Source organism: Lagenorhynchus albirostris, chromosome 9, assembly GCF_949774975.1.
Source record: "Lagenorhynchus albirostris chromosome 9, mLagAlb1.1, whole genome shotgun sequence".
In the NCBI taxonomy this organism is placed as follows: domain Eukaryota; kingdom Metazoa; phylum Chordata; class Mammalia; order Artiodactyla; family Delphinidae; genus Lagenorhynchus; species Lagenorhynchus albirostris.
In genome coordinates, this window is record NC_083103.1 from 99,536,244 (window position 1) to 99,560,436 (window position 24,193).

The following is a 24,193-nucleotide window of genomic DNA, read 5'->3' on the forward strand; positions in this document are numbered from 1 at the left end:
CACCGCTGTGCTGCTCTCTGGCTCCCAAAGGAGCTGGGGAAGGAAGAAGGGGCACAAAGGAACTTTGGATGGTAAGCTGTTCTCAAGTCAGAAAACAATCTATCTGGTGAAGGGAGCATAAAATACCCAGTTCCCAAGGTTCAATTCTGTCCTGGTCCCAGCTAAGATTCCAGGTCCAGACGATGGGCAGGCTGCCAGCTGTTGACTAGAGAGGAGAACTCAGAACACAGAGGCTCCTTGGAGCTAGGATTCACCTAAAACCAACCCAGCACGCAAAGAAGCTAGGTGGAGTAGGTGCTGAGGAAGCACCTGAGGCAGGTGGATGCTCTGGTTAGGATTCCAGAGGAGGAACAGTCCTAGATAAACGCCTGTGTACAGTTTGTCTTCTACATTCTTTCATCCCCCCTCCAATGCCCTCTTTTCACTCACCGCCCGCCACAGCCTAACGACTTCGGGGCTCCCAAAGACACTCATATAAATGCTCCACCTGGGAATGCCTCCACCGCCAACCCCGACCTTAGAAGACTCCTAAAGAAGCTGTTTGATCAATAGCCCCAGTTCCACAGAGGAATGATCCTCACCAGGTATTAGAAGCGAGTACAGAGTTCCGTTACAGTAATTCATACTAAGTTGCAAATCACCAAGCTTCAACCTCTTAAAGGAGAGACTCAAAAGAAAATCAGAATTTAAGATAGTGTGACAAAGAAAAGATGTCTACGGGTGAGGGAAACATTCTGGAGCGAGGGTCCTTTCAATAGGTGTCCACACATAAAGCCACGGGCCCTTTTCCACGCAAAGATGGCTGCTCTGGGAGGGAAAACGCAAAAGGAGTATCATTTCAATGTGGGCACGTCTTCCCTTCCTTGGTGGTCCCATCAAAACTGCCTCTAAGTGAATGAATCAGTAGCTGCTTTTTTGTTGCTCTGAGATAAACTCAGCCCCTGACCAACCAAAACCTGCCTTGCAGTCATGTGATAATTAGAGGTGGGCCTCGGCGCGGAGGATATCCCGCCCCCCCCCCCGCCCCCCACAGGATGAACCCCTACTGTTTCTGCAGTTCTCACCTCAAATATCTTGTTGTTGTGCCTCTGCACCTGGATTGGCTGGGAATATGTGAGGTTCAGCAGCCCCATGTCGCCCAGGAGTTCTATCTTCTGAGGCAGTGGTCCTTGAAAGGTCAACTTTGCCCCATAAGCCACGGCACGGGCCCCCAAGTGCAGCCTGTAGGCCACCGTCTGCTTATCTCGAGGGTGTGTGCTACAGGATAAAGAAGAGGTAGACAACTTTGGGTTTGGGCTCAACAATAATCACATTTTTTAAAAAAGGAAATCTTATACAAAGCACCCCTTAAGAAGGTGAGAGTAAAGTTGACTGAATCTAATAGCCAGTGATCTGTGGCGAGTCAGCCTAAGAGAAATGGTGAGTTGTAACCACAGATGGGGCTCTGGGCCTTCTATGGGTCGGAAACCTTGAAATAACCGAGGACTCGGAAGGAAAGAATAAAGGGAGAGAAGGAGGGAGGGAGGGAGGGCAGGTATTGGAACTAACCTAGGAGAGCTCTCGTAAGACTGCTGCAACCACTGAAAGTCCTGTGTTTCATCTGAATCAGCTGTTCATTACTTGGTCCCTTCTAGGTTTATTTGTTCATTCAATAAACATTCATTCATTCAAAACTAAATAAATATCCCTAGTGGTCCAGTGGTTAAGACTGCACTCCCAATGTAGGGGGCCCGGGTTTCATCCCTGGTCAGGGAACTAAGATCCCACATACTGCAGCTAAGCCCGCATGCTGCAACTACCGAGCCCACGTGTGCTCTAGAGCCCATGCACCACAACTGGAGAAGCCCGCGCGCCGCAACAAAGACCCAGTGCAGCTGAAATAAATAAATAAATAAAATTAAGAAAGAAAGAAATGTTCATTCAGGCTCCTACTATAATCCAGACACTCTGTGTTGGGCTCCATTTCACACTGAAATCCCCTGGTATCCTACAGCTAGCGGGTGGTAATCATAGGGGCTGTTAACATCGGGGTAGTCATCCAGATAGTCCCCCTCTGAGTCCACGGTAGAATTCCATTTCCTGCTCTCGCTGAAGACAGGCATGGCCATGGGATTTGCTTTGGCCAGTGCAATGTGAGCAGAAGTGACTTACGTTGCTTTGGGTGGAAGCATTTAATTGCCAACATGAAACCGTAGGTGCATGTGGAAGCACAGATCACCCTGGAGCCTCTGTCGCTCTGGATCTGTGAATGACGATGAGAGCAAAGCCTCTCTGTTGACCTTATTTGGACATGGAGCGTGAACACGAAATAAGGTTCCGTGGCATCAAGGCACTGGGATGGTGAGGGTTTTTGGTTACTGCAGCACATCCCATGTGAATGATTGATAAATCATGCTTCTAATGTCCAATCCTCAGGCCCCCTCACAAGTGAACATCAGAGTGAAGGCCACAGACAAAGAACATATATTATTGTTCAAACAAAGCCCAAGAAGCACCCACCTGCCAAAAGGCGAATTCCTATCACAGAGATCCACAGCTACAGCCATGAAAGTGTTGGGCATCCTTAGGTTAGGGACATAGCCAAAGTCTGCCGTTTGATGCCAACGGATCTCGGGAAGCCCATCATTTGGGGTTGCACCAGACAAATATGAAGATAACTAGAAAGTAGACATTGTGCATCAGCATTTTATTTCACCAGAAACCTGTACTGCAATAAAGCTGGAAAAACATTAAACATTTTTAAAAAGAAAGCTACACTAGAGTCTTTCACAAGAAGACCCTGCTTCTGCTTCACTGACCCCCGTGCTCATCCAACACGTACTTACGGAGCCTCTCACCCTTGTGGCTGAACCTCTCATCCCCCTCGCCGCAATGAAACTCTGCCACCCCTCTCAGCAAGAGGTGGAGTCTGTCTCTCCTCTCGCTGAACCTGTCTAAGCCTGTGATTTGCTCTGACAAACAGTGCAGCAGAGGTGATGGTGTGCAGCTTCTGAGGCTTTGCCTCAAGAGCCCTTGCCTTCAGATTTCATTTTCTTGGAACCCTGAGATGGCCATGTAACAAAAGTCCAGCTACCCTGCTGGAGAAATGTGGAGAGGCAGCCTTGGAAACTGGAAGGTCATGAGGAGAGAGGTGTTAATATCCCAGCCGTCCCAGCTGAGGGGCCAATCATGTGAATTCTAGATCCTTCAGTTCAAACTGCAGCCACATGAGCAAGCCTGGCTGAAGTTACAGAGCAGAGATGAGCCACCCCAGCTGAGCCCTGCCTGCCTGGCCAACCCACGGAATCAGGAGCAAACACAGTGGCTGATGTGGTAAGCCCCGAACTTCTGAGGTAGCTTGTTACAAAGCAGTAGGTCCATCACTGACAACTCTGTGTACAACACAGGGCAAAGCACTGTAGGGAAGCAGGGAGGAATCTGCCCTTGAGTGCGTGGCAGATTGCATCAAGGACCCCAGTTCTTCACACCTTCCAAGAGCCACACCCTCCTGCCATATGGTTCTGTGGTTTCTCCCACTAAGAAAAGGAGTACATTTCCCCACCACTTGATTCTTATTAAAATCTCTTATGCAAATTGGCTTTAACATATGAAATGATAAAAGGCACTGAAGCTGCACAATGAAACGTCATGCAAACTAGAAAATGGCAAAAAAAAGATCCAGTAAGTGACCCTACTTCTTCCCACACAACAGCCAGAAGAAGAGTGAAAGTGGAGCCATGTTCACCAACCAGCGCCATGATGAGGATCATGGCAACAAAGTCTAGGGTGAGTTACTAACCTGAAGCGCTGCGGAAGAAATGCTACCAACAGCCACTCAAGCCTAGGAAGTTGTCTCAAAATGGCAGTTTGCTGAGAATTGCTGCAGTAATTCTCCACTATTTCATCGGCTGCACTACTACACACTGGCCTCATGGGGGCACCAGCAGACTCCACACGCGCATGAAATTCCTGTTTTTCCTGAGATAAAGCAGGGCACTTGCTCAGTCTCCTGCAGTGATTAGTAGAAATACTAATCACTGCTAAAGAAGGCATATAATAGCCAAAGAATATAAAACTGGGCACATTTGGAGGACTTTACAATAGCATCTGCAGTCTGCAGTGTGTTCCACTGTTCCTCCAAAACTCTTTTTAAAAAGCACACTCCTAAAAAAAAAAAAAAAAAAAAAAAAAGCACACTCCTAGGGACTCCAGTGCCTCAACTCCGGCTCCTTTTTCTCTCTCCCCGGGCCTCCGCTCACCTCTCTACTCAGACACAGGTGTCTAGCCCTGCTCTCTCCACGGAGTTCGTGTCCCGCCTCTAACTGTGCTCTAGTTACTGCCACCACCGTTTCACACTCGGCCCTTCCATTAAGTCAATTCATCTTCCTTTACACAACAACTGTCCCTCCAGATTTTCTGACTTCTCTCATTAATAATAATAAACACTGACATTTTCTAGCTTGTGCCAGGCTTTACATGGACTAACTCATTTAATACTTAAAATAACAAAAAGGTTCAATATCTTGTTCGAAATCACATAGCTAAAGAAGCCAGAGCTGGGATTCAAATCCCCAGACCATGCTCTGAGCCATTATGTTGCCGAATTTACCATTTCCCTTTGAAGTTAAACATTTATATTTATATTTACATTCCCAGTTTTCCACAACCAACCAACCAACATACTGTTGTTGATGATGATAAAGTTGACACCCAAGGCTAAGGGACTTCCACTAAACCAAATGCACAAGTGCAAGGACCAGGTCTCTCTGCTTCATGGTATATTTCTAGTACCTCACACAGTTCGTGGCATGTAATAAGCATTTAAACATATTTTTGGCTTGAATCGGTTGAAGTCACATTCAAATCACCATGTGCACAGGCTGAGAGACAAAAAAATAGTTTCCACCAACAGTAATACAGAACTGGTGACAGGAGTTGCTATTTTGAAAATAATGAGCAGAATATTCTCATTCAAAGTCAAAACAAATGTTAGAAAGAAGAAAGAAAATGATCGTAAAGTAATTTTAAGTGGAAAGAAGGTCTATAAAAATCTTTATCCAAAAAAAGGTACATGAAATGGGATGAGGTAGAGGAACAGGAGGATGGTGAGAGGAGAGCATCTGGGGGACACTCAGAGGCAGACGCCTGGAAGTAGGTGCGTCCAACTCAAACATTAAAGCCTATTTTGTGTTTATGCTGTGAGGTGGGCCTCGTTTTTTTGTTTGTTTGTTTTTGTTTTTGTTGTTTGGTTTTTGTTTTGCAGCACACGGGCCTCTCACTGTTGTGGCCTCTCCCGTTGTGGAGCACAGGCTCTGGACGCACAGGCTCAGCGGCCATGGCTCACGGGCCCAGCCGCTCCGTGGCATGTGGGATCTTCCCGGACTGGGGCATGAACCTGGGCCTCGTTTTTATAACACCTTACTTGTTTAATTCCTATGTCCTAGACAAGTCAGAACTACTACCCTGCTAAGACGTCTAGGTCTCGGAGGGGTCACGTGAACAGGTGAGGCAAGGCAATTATGAACTTGGTTAAATATGTTTATTCCTTTTAGACAAGGCTGAGAGCAGAATCTTTCTGACGAGGTACCACTAACTGAAAGTATGGTTTCTCTTGATATACTTTTTCATTTGTGTGTCGGGACATATTTAATGAATGCCGACCAATTAGGTCGTACTGGGGCTATAAATGTGATCCAGGAAAATGTGGTCATGTGCACAAAGTACATACAAGTAAAAAGGGGAAGTGAAGGGTACTAAGCAGTCACCCATATGGGGACAGACCCTGGGTAGTCGCAGAAGGCTTCCTAACTGATATCCAGGCTAACGGATGATAAAAGTTAGGAATGTGTGGGAAAAAAAGATTATTCCAGGCAGAGAGCATGCGCAGTGGGCTGGGAGTGAGTGAAAGAGTGCGGTTCATTCTCAGAGGTGGGAGGGATAACAGCAAGTTCGGGAAGGTGTGGGGAGGTGGGCACTGTCACACATGGTTGCTAAGAGTATAAATATACAAATTGATACATTTCCACAGAAAAATTTAAGGACATGTTCAAAGCCTTAAAAAGTGTGCAATTTAACCTAGTAATTTCATTTCTGGGAATTTATCTTATGGAAATAATTAAGCATGTGTGCAAGGATTTAGCTACAAGGAAAATAAACATGCCACTGCTTATAAAGGCAAAACGTTTAAAGCAACCTAAGAGCCTATCTATGGAAGACTAGTTAAATTACAATACAACCACACTTCTGAACACCCTCCAATCGTTATAAATTGTGCTGAAGATTAAAATTTATTGGCATGGGGCTTCCCTGGTGGCGCAGTGGTTGGGAGTCCGCCTGCCGATGCAGGGGACGCGGGTTCATGCCCCGGTCTGGGAAGATCCCACATGCCGCGGAGCGGCTGGGCCCGTGAGCCATGGCCGCTGAGCCTACGCGTCCAGAGCCTGTGCTCCACAACGGGAGAGGCCACAACAGGGAGAGGCCCGCGTACCGCAAAAAAAAAAAAAAAAAAAAAAAAAAAATTTATTGGCATGAAAAATGTTCACAATATGACCTTAAGAGAAAAAGCGAGATATGATACAGTATTACGGTATGGATCCTATTTCAAAAATATATGAGCAGAAAAGGTCTGCTTATTTCTGGATTGTGGAATTATAAGTGTTTTTAGCTTCTTTTTTTTTTTTTGCCTTTCTCTTTAATATTTCTTTAATGAACATGTAATGCTTTTTAATAAGAAGAAATATTGGTTACTTATTAACTTTTTTAAAGATGTAATTGTCCCATCAGTAAACTGAGATGAATTAAGTTACATTCAGTTCTTGACCAGCAGGCAAGCTAGGAGGGCAAAAAAAGGAAGATGGATTCCAGGGAAGAGATCTCAACAGCACCTCCCCACACCAAAGCCCATGAACCCTCTTCCTCTCAGCACGTACCTGGACAAATCCAAATGGGAAGAAGCGCTCTGTCTGCCCCTGGGAGCCATCGTGGAAGGTTTGGCGCCAGTCTTCAATGAGTGCAGGGAACGTACAATTGTACAGGTCCCTGTTAAAGTTTACATTGGACTCCCCTAGAAACAGTCCAAATTGTGAGAAGAGTTTAGGGTAGATGCAAAGGCAGCCACACACTGCTCCCCAACCTCCATGCATGCCCTTAGGTAGCGGGCCTTCCTGCGGTCTCCCTGGACTGGCCTTGTGCTTGCTCTGGCCAATGGGGCATCAGCAAACACGATGCAAGCAGAGGCTTGAAAAGCAATTCAGCTCTGTGGTTTGTTCTCTCCTGATACACTTGGAACCCTGACACTGCCATGTAAATGATAAATTAAGTCTGAACTAGCTTTGCTGAAGGATGAGAGGCCACGTGAGAACCAGGAGGCCCCAGCAGACAGACAGCCCCAGTCAACAGGCATGAGGGAGAGGCCAGGCTAGGTCATCCAGCCACCAGACAACCTGCCAGGTGGCCAAAGGCACGTAAGAGCTCCCGGCAGAAATCAGCCAAAGCAGCCCAGACAGAAAAACTACCCTGCTAACCCAGAGAATAGTGAGCTCGCTAACATTATTACTGTCGGAAGCCACTACGTTCTGGGGTGGTTTCTTGTGCAGCAACAGCTAACTGATACAATGGAAAACAAGCAAACTGAACACTCACCCTGGTACCATATCACCCCTTTCAGAGTCATATTACAGAGCGGATGGATCATGGCATTCCAGAGAACAGAGTATTCACTGGGACCAGTTTCAAGATCAGACGGCATGAACCTGAAATCAGTAAGACACACAAGTGTCAAGAGAGAGCCAATGACTGATCACATGACGATCCCTGAGCTGGGCATCTATCCAGCTTCACTCGGGGCAAGCTCCTGATGAAAGCAACACAGAGTTCAATTCAACCACTCTGTTTCCATGAAAACATGAGGACAGTCTCCAAATTTCACTCCAGGTTCTTCCCAGAATCACTGTCATCAGTCAGCTTTCTGTGAGTTCAGACGGGGCCACCCCGGTTTCCATCTAGTGATTAAGACCAGGGAGGAGGAGCGTTTTAATGAGTCTATTGCACAGGCAATAAGTTTATTTAACTAGTACTCAGTGGGTGGACACTGAGATTGCGTTAAGCTCTTTGCTTTTATAAGCAATGCCATGATTATCTTCCTTAGAGCTAAATCACTGCATATAGTCTTAATTATTTCCTTAAGATAAATTCCCAGAAATGAGATTGCCAGGTCAAAAGCGCACATTTTCTTAAGACTTTGAACATGTCCCTAAATTGTCTCTGTGCAATACTTGTATGAATTTACACTTGCAACAGCTGCATATGAGAATGGCCACTTCCCCTTGCTATTGTCCCTGCCATGTCCCCAGAGACCTGGGAAGCCTGGCTTCAGATTCCTCCAACTCTACCGAAGGCAAGTCTTTCTGTTCCAAAACTGGATAACTTCACTCCACAACAGGCAGACCTTTACCCAAGATATACCAAGAGCTCAAGTCCATGCTCTTCCCAGAACTGATGGGACAAGGTCTGTGAAAGCAGTTCACATATTGTTCATCTCTGTTTTAACATTAGTGTCAAGATGTTATTAACCAGCCTTTTCTCTCCCTTCCCCCACCCCCAAATATTCTTCCTGATCCAGCCCTTCCTGAGCGTGCTTTCACCATCAGTCTTCTAATACACTTCTCTGATTACATGGGTACTTGTTCTTCCAAACTGTTAGACTGTGTTTATTCTCACAGGCAACACAGCACAGTGGTTAAGAGCACAGACATTGACACCAGACTTTATCATTTACTAGTCGTGTCCACAAGCAAGTCACTAAACCTCTCTCAGACTTAGTACCTTTTTCCATCATATGTTAATAGTATCCACTTCAAGACAGTGTTGTATTAAGTGAATTAATATATATAAAGTGCTTACAACAGTATCCAGCATTTAGAAAGCTTCTATTAAGTATTAGCTATCACTATTATTAAGGAAAAGGGTCATAATTACTTCCTGACGTATTCTCAGATGATTGTGGTGCTGATGACAGTGAAAATAATACCTGAATAAGTTACATACATTTAATACATATTCGTACATTAAACACATTCTTGACTCCCCAAAGGAGACCATGATCTTTCTCTCTTACAAAATTTCCTGGCTGGCTTTCTCCCAGACCAGAGGACGCTTTCTTACCCTTGCCTTGGGACCCCACAGGCTTTCAGCGACCTTTCAGATGACCAGGCTTCAATGGGCGTCCCGGCCCACGAGGAGGAGATCAGCCCCACGGGATACCGCAGAGTGTCATGCAGGTAACGTCCAAAGAGCCAGCACACTGCTGACATGTACGTGAAATTGCCATGGCCCAAGTTTTCTGTTCGGAGAAACAGTTAAACAGTCACGGAAAAAGTAGATGGATAGGGACTGCAGCTCCTAGGTGAGTCTAGGTGAGAAGAATGGGTGTGGGTCAGGCCTTGCATTTCTTTCTGAGACTTTCCAAGAGTAGGATAAGATTGAGAGGCAGCTGTCTCACTAGCAGAAAGCCAAAGGCTCTCTGGCCAGGCAAGCAGGCATCCCCCTGCTTCCCCACCATGTGGGGGGGGAATCTAGGAAGATTAATACTCCTCTGCAATAGGTGAGGGGCAGAAAGGCTGCTGGCCCCCATTCCACCCTCACCTACGTGTTCCTCTTTCCCAGCATCCATCCCCACTTAGCTCTGTGGAAGGGAACAAGCAAGCATGGGGCAATGTCGAGAAGAAAGGTATATTTTTTCTGGGTAGTTTTATACCCAATTTTATAGCTATGGTAATGAAAACAAGAACAAACAAGTGATGGGGAGTTTGGCCAAAAGGGAAAGTAACAGAAACCAAAACCAGTGTATGTTCAGCATCGGGACTTCCCCGGTGGTCCAGTGGTAAAGAATCCGCCTTCCAATGCAGGGGACGGAGGTTTGATCCCTGGTCAGGGAAGTAAGATCCCACATGCAGTGGGGCAACTAAGCCCACGTGCCACAACTACTGAGCTCGTGTACCTCAACTAGAGAGGCTGTGTGCCGCAAACTATGGAGCCCACGTGCCCTGGAGCCCGCGCGCCACAACTAGAGAGAGAAAACCCACACGCCACAACTAGAGAGAAGCCCGCATGCCACAATGAAAGATCCCGCATGCCACAACTAAGACCCAACAAATAAATAAATCTTTTAAAAATAAATAAATGTTCAGCATCATCTAGCTCATTCGTCCATACAGCCCTGTAACCAACACAGACCAGAAGAGGCAATTTCCATGTTAGAAGAAGGCTGGTGAAGAGGGCAACGTGAACACACGCAGCTGATGGGATCAATCCAATCCAACAGCTGTTAAAGAACTACTATGTGTAAACCACTGGCCTGGCACGTGAAAGATCGAAACTCAATACAGTTCGGCTCTCAAAATGCGGATAGCGTAATAGTAGGAATTGAAATCAGTTTCAAATCAGTTAAAATGGATTGAGCGCCCGCCAGGTGCCAGGCGCTTCTAGATGATAGGGGTACTGTAATTAAAGGGACATGGAGAGACATGGAACCTCTCCTCAGAGGTCTTATATTCTACAGAATAAGACAAATATTCAGCTGAGTAAAACAGACGGCAAAATATGGTTTAGTGCTTTAAGAGGTATAAACAAGTGTTAAGGGGTTTTAACAGCAAGAGAAAGAATAAGAAATGAAAGGCAGATCATTAAATGCCAGGTGAGGGCGGACCTCCTTCCCTGTGCTCCGGGCATACTCTGTGCCCGGTGTTTCCCTCACCCCACTAAACCATTAGGACTTCTATATTCTCCATGTCTGGCACCCAGTGCAGAGTCAGTGAATGTTTGTTGGCTGGTGCTGGGTAGCTGTGGGCAGCTGGAATAAAGGTGACTCACTGATGGGCAGGTAGAGGGAAGAGGTAATTAAGTGGGAAGGGGAGGGAGGTTGGGCGGCCTTGAAAGACAGGAGTCCAGGAAGTAGAGCTAGCATTCTAGGCAGAAGAAACAGTATGTACAAAGGCACGTAAAACTGGACAGTTTTTAAAGTATTTGCCTAGAGCATAGATTACAAAAGGAGAATGGTATAAGATAAAACTGGAGGGGAGGCTAGAGGCACATCTTGGAGTAAAGGAAATGGAAAGCCACTTGAAAATGCATGAGAATGAGAATGTGTGGTGGGCAGCACAGCCCCCAGAGGTCTCCGGAGTCCAATGCCTGGAACCTGTGAATGAACCTTATGTGGCTAAAGGGACATCGCAGGTGTTTTCAAGAGTAAGGACTAGAGAGGGGGCGATTGTCCTGAATTATCCAGATAGGGCCAAGCTAATTACAGGAGTCTTTAAAATCAGAGACCCTTCCCAGCTGCAGTCAGAGATATGAAGGCAGTAGAAGAGGCTGCAGAGACTGGAAATGTGAGAGGGGCTTGACCTGCTAGGCTCTTCCCCACACACCTGTGTGGCCTCACCTCTGTCAGGTTATTACGGAAATGCTGCCTTTCTCAGCTGGGACCTCCGTGGCCACTCTAAGTGGGAAACCACTACCCCATCCCAGCCCCAGCAGTACTGCCCCCCTTCCCTGATGTATTTTATGTACTTATTTCTGTCTCAGCAAGCACTACCATCTAACCTATCCCTTGATGCTCAAAAATTTGAGTCTCTGAGTTCAGAGAGTGAAATGGAGCCGACAGCAAGGTATAATACCTTATCCAAATCTAATTGATTCCTGAGTTTTGGATGACATGCATTAAGAGTTCACGGACCAAAGGATTCACTAAAAAATTTACCCAAATCTATTCAGTTTCTGAGTTCTTAAAGGGAAAGTTCTGACAGTGTGATACGGAATAGTATCAATACTTTATATATAATTTGCAAATTGTATTATTCATTTTCTGTATTCCCTCACTAGACTGTGAGCTCCATCCAGGAGACCAGGCGTGCCTGCCTGCTTTATTCTCTGCTATACCCCCAGCACTTAGAATAGCGCCTAGCTCATAGTGGGCATCCAAATATGGGCTGAATGAATTAATACTTGAAAATGTAGGAGCAATTGAGGTTACCAAGGTAAAGCACGTACAGGTGAAAGAGAAAACGGACCAGAAAGAGCACAAGGGACCACGTCTGGAGGAAGGGACTGAAGAAAGCAAAGAAACAGGCGGGGAGACGACAGAGAGGGAGAACGAAGGAAAGGAAGTACCAAGCAAGCTCAGAGGAAGGCGCAGCTTCTAAAAACAGCAGTCAGCAGTGCCGATGCTACGGGGTGTCCAGAGTGCATTGTAGAAGAACAGCAGTAACCTTGGGGGAACCGGTTGTTGACCTGGACGCAGAAGCCAGATTATAAAGGGTTAAAGAGTGAACACGTTGGAAGGCAATGAAAAGAATGAAAAGGTGTTCTAAAAAGGTTTAACAGAGCAAAGGAGAGCGGTGAGGTACCAGGAGAAGGGTGTGCGTTATGCTTTGTTTCGCTTGGTTTTGTTAGAATAAAAGAAAAGCAGAGCTCTGAGGGCGGGGACTGTGTCTGCCCCAATCACAGCTGCACCCTTGGGGTCTAGATCAGAGCCTGACGCAGAGCAGCCTGAACTAAAGATTTCGTGCAGACTGGACAGTGGGGTAAAAGGACAGAGCCTGAGGGATAAGAGAAGGCCCTGGAGAAGGTCAGAGCCCGCATCAGAGGCAGGCCTGAAAGGAAAGAGTCAGCTGTGTTCAGACACAGAAACAAAGGAAGAAAGAGAAGAGAGCGTCAGGCGCTGAAGAGATGCTGGCGGAGCTCGTGCTGAGTGGCCTCAATGGGACCGACGAAGTTGGAGGAAGAGCCATCTCCTCAGAGCAAGGGGGCAAGATTCACTGTGGAGTCTTGGGAAGAAATGTATGAAACAGGTACCGTCAGGAATGGGGGAGGGGTCAGTAAGAATGAATAAAAGGATGAAATAGATCAGAACCAAATTCAGGATCACAGATTGCAAGCAGGGCACCAGCCCCTCACAGAAGAGATGGCACACGTTCCAGCAATCACTTACCCAAGGTGGGCTTGGACCATTGCAAATCAACCTTGGCAAGGTCCTCCAGCTCCTGCTGAGCCTGGGTGAGAGACACGGAGAGGATGTGGACAGACTGATAGGCAGCTGTGTTCGACAGCTCGCTTGTGGCATTAAATATCTGGAAAAGAAGCAGGAACGTCATTTCTTACACCAACCTAGTGGATGGTCAATGATGCTACTGCCTCCTGGTAAACACTGCCAACCCTCCGAGCTCCTTCTGAGCCTTTAGGATACCAAAACCAAGTGAATAATCAAAACCAATGATGGGCTGGTCCGGATCGCCTTGATCCACAGAGACCACGATAAATCATGTCCCCAAAGAAGGTGGGAACACAATGAAATCTGAGATCTCAAGGACAAGTCTGTGTTAGATGAGAGGAGCTGTGGATGGGTTTAGGCTAAAGAAGACCCATATCTTGAAACGAAAATACTTCTATTCAGAAAAAGTATCTGTTAACATAAAGCCATGGCATTAACTTTTTTTTTTAATGGAGCCAGAAAGGCCGTGGGGAGGTAAGTTTATGTAATCCATAGCCCACGAGAGAGGTATATTCAAAAGAAACACACCTGAGAAACGATTTTTGAACTCCTAAAACATCCTGAAATCAGCCTCAAGATGCTTATCTTCTCATCTCAGTCCTGGAAAATCACCCAAGAATAGCACGGGAGGCCTGGCAGTGTGAAAGGTGGTGTACAGAGTGATTGCTGACAACAGTCCCGAGAAACCAGACAAAGAAAAGGGTCCGTCCAAAGACACAGCACTTTTTCCCAAAGCACTTTATGAAACCTCACCAGTTGCCAAGAGTGTGACAGGACTGGCTTAGGGTTCCTCTGGACACAAATGTGTGCTACACCAACTGGTTTCATTGTTGGTCCTATGAAGCATCATTCCTCTCTGGGCTTACATGTAAGTGCTATCTCCTTCAATCCTGATTTTTCAGTAGTTATATTTCTCTTTATTTTAAAAAGAATGTGTCATAAATATATTGTTTTGCTTTTTAATTAGTGTTTGTTTTTCCTGGTCTTCTCTCCATCCCCCTGGACAGTCTGGTCTTCCCAAAACAAAGGCCTAACAGGAGCCTCCAGAAGGCCAGTTATCACTGGCCTCGGGGAACAAGAGCTCCAGCTGAGCCAGGACTGCCACAGCCAGAGGCACAGGAGGCTGGGCCGCTTTCCATTGGCTGCTGGCCACAGAGTGTGCAGCTGGCTGGCTTTCCCTCCCACCCGCCACAGAGAATACAGCTGGCCTGGCCGCTGCAGTGTAGGAGCAGCCAGAGTGCCTCCGCAGAGCACTTCATTGACATGCGCGGCCCCTTGAATCGCCTTTTGACTTGCCGCTGAGCCTGCTGTGGCCAATAAGATGGCCAGATGCAAAAGAAATGGCTCTTTTGGTCCCAGTGGGAGCCGCAGCCTGAAATGCTCCCTGGGTAATGGCAGCTCTAGGCTGTCAGGGTTACTGGTCTTCCACACATGGTCTCAGGAAAATTCCATAGGAGATCCAGACCTGCTTGTTCAGGATCTTCCCTGGCAAGTTTCATGTAAAATAAACATTAAAGACTAAGAAGAGACTAATGCACTCACAGTATATTTTGGCAGGGAAGTTATTTTTCAGCAGCAAGTACCTGTAAAAAGTCGCCTCCCTTGAAATTCAGTTCTGCACCAAGCAGTAAGGATCGTATGTTGCTTCCATGGAAACAGGGGATGAAACTGCTTCTCTCCACCCACACCAGCTTCTGCACCGACTGGGAACTCCAGTGCCTCCTCGCAATGAGACGCTAGTTTCGGGGGGCAGCGCAGGGAACATGCCTCTTTTCGACCCGCTGCTAACACTGTAGAGTACTGCAAGGCCAACAGAATTGGGGGGAGCAGGGCAGGGGGGTCGGCATCCTCCTCTATTGTTACCAGCACACAGAACTGGATCCAAAGCATTGGCTGGAAAACTTCCATTTTCAAACTCACATTTGTGTATTATTTCAAGCCAAAGCTCGAAAGCCACAGAAAGTGTTAGCAAAAATGGGGGTGGGGGGAAATTCTTGCTGCATCTGATGACAATTACTTCTGAAATTGGTACCCTGTCCCAATATCACCGAGCCTTTTTGATGGAAGGATTTCCTTGGGGATATTGGCAGCAAACTTAGGAATAAAGAGATTTCAGGAAGATTTTCATTTAAATGACACTTGGTTTCCCTGCTGATGAGAGGGGAAGCCTTACTCCATCTGCTGAGATCAAATTTCATCTCATCAAACACCTCAGTGTAATTATTTTTCTACCAAGTATTGAAATGAGGATGTAAATGAATACCAAGGTATTTGAAGTCATTAAGGCTGCAGCGACTGGGAGAGCCCTACCACCTCTCTGGGGACCCGCAGTTCACCATCAAAGCAGCTGCTCACTGGTGTTCATTTTGTAACCTTTAGACTACATTCTTGAATTAATGAAGAAACGTCAAGAATCTATTTCCTCAGAGAATCTTGGCATGAGGTCTGCGCAGGGGAGCAAGGCATGTGTGTGAATGTGTGTGTGTATGTGCACACAAGTGCATGCACTGAAGGACACAGGGAAACTTTACTTAAAAGAATTTGGATGCTGTATGTTACTTTACCTTCTACCACAGTACAATATAGCAGATTTAGTTGAGAAAATAACTACAAATAAGCCAGTCATCACAGCTCCTATGAATCTGGTATTGTAACGTGGCACCAGCCCTTCTCTTCTGGATTTTAATTCCCCTATTTGTAAAGCAGGAATGTGGGGATTGCTGAGATATTGAAAAATGGGCTTTCTATCTAATGTTGGCCATCTTCTTCTGAGCTAACTAGAAATATCCAAGTCTTAAGACATACCCTGACTTAGGAGGTGACAGATGAACATTTAGACTTTCCTCCATTTATAAACATCTCACTCAGTGTTATAAATAACACTTGATTTTAAAATTCCACTTTACCCTAACAACAAGATGGGCATACAATCTGCCATTTCCCTCATTTGACTGTGAAGAGTGGTTGGTTATAGTGGAAATCTTATCTCCTCAGAAAAGTCACACGGAGGGAGAGAAGGAGAAAGACAGAGACTCTATGTGTGTATACGCGCGTGTGTGTTGGGAGTCTTCGGGGGGAAAGGAGCAAGTGGAATCAAGGAGGAGTCATGTGAAGCATCCTTTTGATCAAAAAACAAAGTTCTACCGAGTGTTTAGAGACTAGAAAACTTGGCTTTTGGTACTGTCAGCACCTAAAATTCAGTCTTGCAGACTAAGTGTGTGATTTAAAACAAACAAATAAAAAAAATTAACACTTGTCTTTTTCAGATGGAATCTTTTTTCTATTTCCCTGTATCTCAGAGCTTGTAGCCCTAGTTTAATACAGAATATGCTTAAGAGTAAATTCCAGGCAGAAAGAATGTGTTCTGTCTTAACAATCAAAATCTGATTAAGCTTGACAGAAAATGGGATGAGATCCCCTGGCACAGACTGCGGCTGAAAACCTGACTGTACAGATACAAATAGATCTGGTCCGTGCCTTTCTGTGCAAACAGAGAACTGTAATTAAAGCATTAAGGAAAATACTGTTTTCCTTAATGAGTTAACAGCAATCCCACTTCTATATAAAACCATGCTTTCTATCAAGAGATAAAACTTCAATTTTGCTTCTATTCACTTATGTTAAAAGGGAGCCCAGTTAAAGTCCAGTTTAATAAACATTTAAATTCAAAAGGTTTCCGTATACTTAAGTAGGGCTTGAAGCAAGATTAAGTAAAATATTGGTTAGGAAGACATAAATGCAAGAATTTAGATTTTTAAATTAGAAAGCTAATAATGAAAGGAAGTAGCTATGTCCAGAGTAGAATCTTTTTAGGAGCATTATTTATTAATTGGTTAAAAAAAGGAAGAAACCATAAGGGGTAGAAGCTATAGAAGCAAAATAAGAAATCATAAGTATGTGCAAGGACTCAATTTTATAAATTTTTTAAAAAAGATTAATTGAGATCATGGTCCAGCTGTAGAGATTTTTAAATCTCAAATTTAAATATTTCTAAAGATGGAGAAGTAGATAATGGAAAAAGGGCAAGGAAATAAAAATCAACTTGAGGAGGAACTGAGTTTTAGAGAAAGAGCTAGGGAAGATGATAATCTTTTCAAGATCTTAACCTATTAAAGGAAACAAATGAAAGTACACATCAAAGTATATAAATGTATTAGTTCTGATGAATAATGCAAATTAAATCATTTATTCCTAAGATTCTTATTTATATAATGTACCTCTTTACTGTAAACTGAGCCTTTGATAGATATTTAAGATATCAGTTAGGTGAATATCAATTTCTTGATTTTTTAACTTGCTCTTAAAAATTATAGTTATTTCATGCTCATTATAGAAAAATCAAAAAATACAGACAAGCAAAGAAAACTAATCCCAATTTCAAATGTGCCAAAGAATTTAACTCACACTAACTTCTCTGGATGTCTGATACTGAGTAAAAAATATTTACTCATCTTTCAGCAATATTTTAAGCTGATAATCTTTAAATATGTCTATGAACTTGCTACTGTCCAGCCCTGATCCTAATATAAATGAAACAGCAATGGTCTCACTTACTTTTATTTTTAAATCAGATAGCTTCCACTAAACAAACAAAGCAATGACAATTCTGAGGCCCAAAAGCAATAACCCCATCACACGGTACCTAGAAATCCACTCTCTTTATTCTAGACTGTGTTTGTGTTCAATTAGAAAGTGGAGTTGTTTTTAAAAAGAAATCTCAGTGCTAAAGACATTTAGCACCAAGGCTTTTGTTCTACCACCGTTGTCTTGCTAGGATACCAATTAACAACTAAGAAACTTTCTCCCTTGATAACTCTTTCAATGTCCTTTTTATCCAGCTTTACTTAAGAGACCTCACTCATCGTGTGTCAGAGGGGCCCTATCCTCTAATAGTAATGGGGACAGGAACACCTCAAGATGAGTTTCATCACTGACAATGTACTGGCAGGTTGGCATTCCCTTGTTCTGTCCCATTTGATTCTCTGGGTACTGTATATGCCCCATCCCCTATCTGGGAACTCATGTAGTGCTCTTCCTCCCGACATTCTATCAGGGTAAACAAGAGCCCAGTGAAGTCTCTCTATAGCTACAATAAGGGAGAAAATATGCTAGTTCTCAAAATTTAAGAAAAATTAATCTTCAAAGGCCATGACTGAAACAGAGAAAAAAACTGACACTAACAAAAGAAATCCTAGGCTATGAAAAAGTTAAGCAAAAAGAGTCATCAGGGCTTCCCTGGTGGCGCAGTGGTTGAGAGTCCACCTGCCGATGCAGGGGACGCGGGTTCGTGCCCCGGTCTGGGAAGATCCCACATGCCGCGGAGCGGCTGGGCCCGTGAGCCATGGCCGCTGAGCCTGCGTGTCCGGAGCCTGTGCTCCGCAAGGGGAGAGGCCACAGCAGTGAGAGGCCCGCGTACCACAAAAAAAAAAAAAAAAAAAAAAAAAGAGTCATCAACAGCTCTTATTTCTGTGTAAAATATATATATATATATATATATAAATTTGATATATGAATATATATATCAATTTGACACATGACCCCTAACTGAAGTATCAAGGTGTCTGCGCGCGGCTTACCTTGGGATGGTTCAACAATTGCAACAACAAACAGATAAATCAAATATGGCAAAATACTCACAACTGTCAATCTAGGTGATGGATATATAGGTCTTTATAAGTCTCTTAACTTTTGTGTGTGTTTGATGTTTTTACAATAAAAAGCTTTTTTAAATAATGACATCTTATATTTAGACATCACTTTTCAATTTATAAGGGCCTTTTAGAGACAAACAAAATAGTTTTATCTTCATAATGGCCCTGTTAGTTAGGTCAGATATAGTTGCAGTATAGTCATTAAAACTAAGCCTCAGACATTTAACAAAATACAACAAACTTTCATGAAAAAAGCTCTAAGACAAGTAGGAATAGAGGGAAATTTTCTCAATATGATAAAAGGCATTTATGAAAAACCCACAGGTCACATCACAGAAAGACTAAAAGCTTTCTCCCTAAGACCAAGAACAAGACAAGGATGTCTGTTTTCACCATTACTATTCAACATTGTACTGGAAGTTCTAGCCAGAGCTGTTAGATAAGATAAAAAAATAAAAGGCATCCAAATTGCAAAAAAAAAAAGGTAAAACTATTTCTAACTGCAGATAATATGCTCCTATACATAGAAAATCCCAAAGAACCTAGAAGAAAGCTACTAGAGCTAATAAACAAATTCAGCAAAGTTTCAGGGTACAACATCAAAATGCAAAAATCATTCATTTCTATAAATGAGCAATGAACAATCCTCAAAGGAAATTAAGAAAGAAGTTCTATTTATAATAGTATGTAAAAGAAAAATACTTCAGAATAAATCTACCCAAGTAGGTAAAAGACTTGTACACTGAAAAACTATAAAATATTACTGAAAAAAAATAAGGAAGATATAAATTAATGGAAAAACGTTCTATGTTCATGGATAGGAAGACTTAACATTGTTAAAATGTCAGTACTACCCAAAGCAATCTACAAATTCAACACAATACCTATCAAAATTCCAACAACCTTTTTTGCAGAACTGGAAAATCATATCCTCACATTTATATGGAATTACAAGGGATCTTGAATAGCCAAAACAATCTTGAAAAAGAAGAATAAAGTTGGAACACTCACATGTCTCAACTTTGAAACTTACTACAAAGCTACAGTAATTAAAACAGTACGGTACTGCCATAAGAAGAGACATATAGACCAATGGAATAGACTAGAAACCCAAGAAATAAACCCTCATATATATGGCCAATGGATTTTTGAAAAAAGTGCCAAGACCATTCAATAGACGAAGGACAGTGTTTTCAACAATTGATGCTGGGAGAACTGGATATGCACTTGCAAAAGAATGAAGTTAGACCCTCACCTTACACTATACACAAAAAAGTGATTAAAACAGATCAAAGACCTAAACTTAAGAGATAAAACCAAAAAAATCTTAGAAGAAACATTGGGAAAATCTTCATGTCATTGGACTTGGCAACAATTTCAAGAAGATGATATTAAAAGCATAGACAACAAAAGAAAAAATAGATAAACTGAACTTCATAAAAATTAAAAACTTTTATGTATCAAAGGACACTCTCAAAAAAGTGAAATGACAAACTAAGAATGAGACAAAATATTTACAGATCGTGTATCTGACAAGTGATTAATACCTAGAAGATACAAATAAGTCCTACAATTTAACAACAAGCAACCCAATTCAAAAATGGGCAAATGGCCTAAGTAAACAATTTTCCAAATAAGACATACAAATGGCCAATAAATACATGAGATAATACTCAACATCACTAGTCATTAGAGAATGCAAATCAAAACCACATTAAGATACCACTGCACACCTACTAGTGTGGCTATAATCAAGAAAATGGAAAGTAAAGTGTTAGAATGCAGTGAAATTAGAACCTTTGTATATTGCTGGTAGGAATGTAAAATGGTACAGCCACTGTGGAAATGGTTTGGTGGTTCCTCAAAAGTTAAATATAGAACTAACCCAGCAATTCCACTCATAGGCATATATCCAAAAGAATTGAAAGCAGGAACTGGAACAGATATCTGTACATCAATGTTCATAGCGGCATTACTCACAATAGCCAAAAGGTGGAAACAACCCAGGTGTTCATCAATAAATGAATGGATAAGCGAAATGTGGCATATACAATGGAATACAATTCAACCATAAAAAGGGATAAAAGTTTGATATCTGCTACATGGATGGACCTTGAAAGCATGATCCTTAGCAAGATAAGTCAGACACAGAAGAACAAGTATTGTATGGTTCCACTTATATGAAGTACCTAGGAGAGGCAAATTCATAGAGAGAAAGCAGAACAGAGGTTACCAGGAGGCAGGAGGAAGGGGAAGGAGGGATTTATTGCTTAATGGGTACAGAGTATACATTGGGGATGATGAAAAAGTTTTGAGGATAGATAGTGGTGATGGGTACACACAGCACTGTGAATATATTTAATGCCACTGAATTGTACACTTACCAAAAACGATACACATTATGTTATATTCATTTAAACCACAATTTTTTAAAAGCATGTTTTACAAAGTTTCATAAACACCAAGTGATTTGCTCCAAGCCATACAACTAGTAAGAGGCAAAGCCAACATTCACTCTCAATTTTTAAATCTCCATAACAACAAAAGACAGAGTATGTTAGCTGCCCAGCATTCAAACAAAATCTAATTGTTTTGATTCCCTAGGCTCTCTCCAGAAGCTCATCTTCTAAACCAATCAAAAAGAAGAGTAATCTACTTTGCCTTCAATTTGATATGAAATCTCCATTACCACCAGATACTCTCTCGCTTCTGCCTTTAGCCCAGAAAGGTGAGAAAATAGTGCCCCACACACTGACACACTAGCCGTGACTAAGAAAGCAGGCTCTGGGGTCGCATTCATATCCTGGCTCCACAATTACACTCTGACCTTAGGCAGGGAACTTAACCTCAGATGGGCCAGTTTCCTCATCTGTGAGATGGGAATATCATATAAGTACTTATCGCATAAAGTTGTTAATCAAATTAATTAACACATGCAAAGAAAGAACTTAGAACACTTGGCACACAGTAGAAAAAGAAGGCTTCTACCTCCTTCTCCTCCTTGCCCCTTTCCTCTTCCTCCTTTCTCTTCTTGTATCAACATTATTAACACTGAGACTCTGCAAATTACCTGTGAAACAGTCATTTGCATGTTACTTTGCCCACTGCAAAGCCAGACATCTCCAAATAAGACATCGTGAATTCTCAGGGTGAAGTTCTTCCTCCCAAGAGTCTGCTGTGCCATCACTTCATAAGGTCCACCAGGCTTCACAGGATCCAGTACCACCATCCAGCTATTAGAGTGTGCTGAAACAATAACAAGGCTCCAAGAATTAATCAATCAATCAACTAAAGTGAAATTAAAACCCAATCCTATCATGCATCAGATCATTTGTGGCGATTCCCAGCTTCTGTGATGAACTGGATTCAAAGCTATGAAGATTGGCCAAATTTCAGACAGGTCAACAGAAATAACAAAAGCAGCAGCGTAGCTATCTTTAATCTGTACCAATCCCTCCTTACTTTTAATCAAAGCATTTACAAGAAAAATAAATCACCCAGTTATAATCCTAAATGAGGACAGACAAAAATACAGAGATTAAAATTCAAGGGAGTTTAATACAAAAATATAAAATAGAAATTCTTCCTATACCATCCAACTATCAATATTAACCTAATCCTAATCTAACAGATTTACCCAGTGCCCCAAACTAACTTGTAAGTATCCAATCAAATGTGAGCACAGGTTAGAGAAAATCACTTATCATCTGAAACTGACTTGATGGTATCATCGTTGTCATCAACCCCCCAACTCGTCCCCCTGTTGCTCTCAGGGATTAATACCACCAGTGGTTCTGGGCTCTCCTATCAACAGTTAAACAGGTGACACATAAAGAAGTAGTAGGAGGCACATAAATTAATCTCTCTTTGAAGAAGATATTGAGACTTGCCCAATTAATTATTTTCACAGAGTTATCCACCAGACTTAAGGTTTTTGAATGCAGTTTGGGAGATGAAAAGCTATCCAAGACCCTATTTCAGAAATTCATAGCATATTCCTTAGGAACCACCCCCCTACCACCTTCCCACCTCTCACCCACGCACACCACCACCGCTGCCAACATCATACTCGGAAACTTAAGAAAAATATCTTCCAAGTGGCAAAATTATGCCTAGGAGAACCAAACAACAGGAACAAAGTTGAAGAAACGAGAGGGAGAAAATAGACAAAATAGAGAGATGATTGTTTTAAAATAAATATTCTTGGACTTCCCTGGTGGCACAGTGGTTAAGAATCTGCCTGCCAATGCAGGAAACACGGGTTCGAGCCATGGTCTGGGAAGATACCACATGCCACGGAGCAACTAAGCCTGTGCGCCACAACTACTGAGCCTGCGCTCTAGAGCCTGTGAGCCACAACTGCTGAGCCCATGAGCCACAACTACTGAAGCCCACGTGCCTAGAGGCCGTGCTCCACAACAAGAAGCCACCACAATGAGAAGCCCGCACACCACAACGAAGAGTAGCCTCCGCTTGCCACAACTAGAGAAAGCCCACGTGCAGCAACGAAGACCCAACGCAGCCAAAAATAAATAAATAAAATAAATTTTTAAGAAAAGAAATTTATTAAAAAAATAAATATTCTTGGCATAATGCTGAAGAATATGGACTGATTTATAATTTGTGTCCATCGGATCAATGTAAATTCAAAGGGAAAGAATCGCAAGAGCTGGAAATGAGGCATCCTAAGGTTATTACACCAACCAGAAAAAATTAATTATAAAAAAACTAGCCAAGTGCCTACTTGTGCCAGACACTGTGCTAAGTTCCTCTTAATCAGTAAGAGCTAAGAAGAGAAGTCCAGCCTCACGGCAGGAGATTGGTAAAGGCTCAAACCATAAAGGATTGCTCAGAGTCCTGTGGGAAACATCCAAAACCCTCAGGCATCAGTGAAAGGGCACAGGTCGCTCCTCTCAGAAGCACAGCTGACTGAGCCTGCTACTCCCACCCCTGCGAGGTCAATTAAGCCCAGGACTAAATGTTCGCTATTGCTTTTAACACCACCCATAGTCACAGACATCAACATATTAAATGCAGAATTCACCTAAAGCAGAAAAATCACTGTTTTGGAAACAGTGGGCAGCTAGTACAGATTGTGTCGCACAGGTGTGATGTGCTCCGTATGGCTCTCTCGTCTGAGCAGGCAGACTCTCCAATCTGTCCCAACCACAGCCTTGCCAATGTCTTTCCAGACTTCTTGCACTGACGTTGTTTACTGGAGCTCTGTCCTCCTGCCACCAACATTACTCATTTGTGATGATGAGGTCAATCCCTAGAAAACCCAGGACAGGACTATTTTTGAGCCTTCTACTACTGTGCAAGCTATTCCTAGTCACTGCTGTTAATTAGGTATTTACATTTAGTCTCCATCCAGGCAATATGGCTGGTGTGGAAAAGCGCCTTCACCAGAGCTTCCGAAAAGCTTTGCTGCCCAGCAAGAAAAAGACAAAGAAGGAAAGGGGGGGATGTTGGGGCAAAACAGGGCAACACCATCCTACACCCGGAGGATGAGCTCCCT

General features: G+C 43.3%; 1 protein-coding gene across 3 annotated transcripts in view; it reads right to left on the reverse strand.

Moving 5' to 3' along the window:
- SIAE (sialic acid acetylesterase) overlaps nucleotides 1-24,193 on the reverse strand; it is a 35,424-nt gene that overhangs the window by 1,585 nt on the left and 9,646 nt on the right. For 2 of the 3 annotated variants that reach the window (XM_060160643.1, XM_060160646.1), the window contains exons 3-9: nucleotides 21,746-21,921; nucleotides 12,965-13,103; nucleotides 9,142-9,319; nucleotides 7,621-7,730; nucleotides 6,909-7,042; nucleotides 2,500-2,657; nucleotides 1,065-1,257 (exon numbers count right to left, since the gene is read on the reverse strand). In XM_060160643.1, the coding sequence (XP_060016626.1) occupies nucleotides 1,065-1,257; nucleotides 2,500-2,657; nucleotides 6,909-7,042; nucleotides 7,621-7,730; nucleotides 9,142-9,319; nucleotides 12,965-13,103; nucleotides 21,746-21,921 (1,088 nt within the window). The remainder of the gene's footprint in view (nucleotides 1-1,064; nucleotides 1,258-2,499; nucleotides 2,658-6,908; nucleotides 7,043-7,620; nucleotides 7,731-9,141; nucleotides 9,320-12,964; nucleotides 13,104-21,745; nucleotides 21,922-24,193) is intronic. The other variant, XM_060160645.1, reaches the window with a different exon arrangement.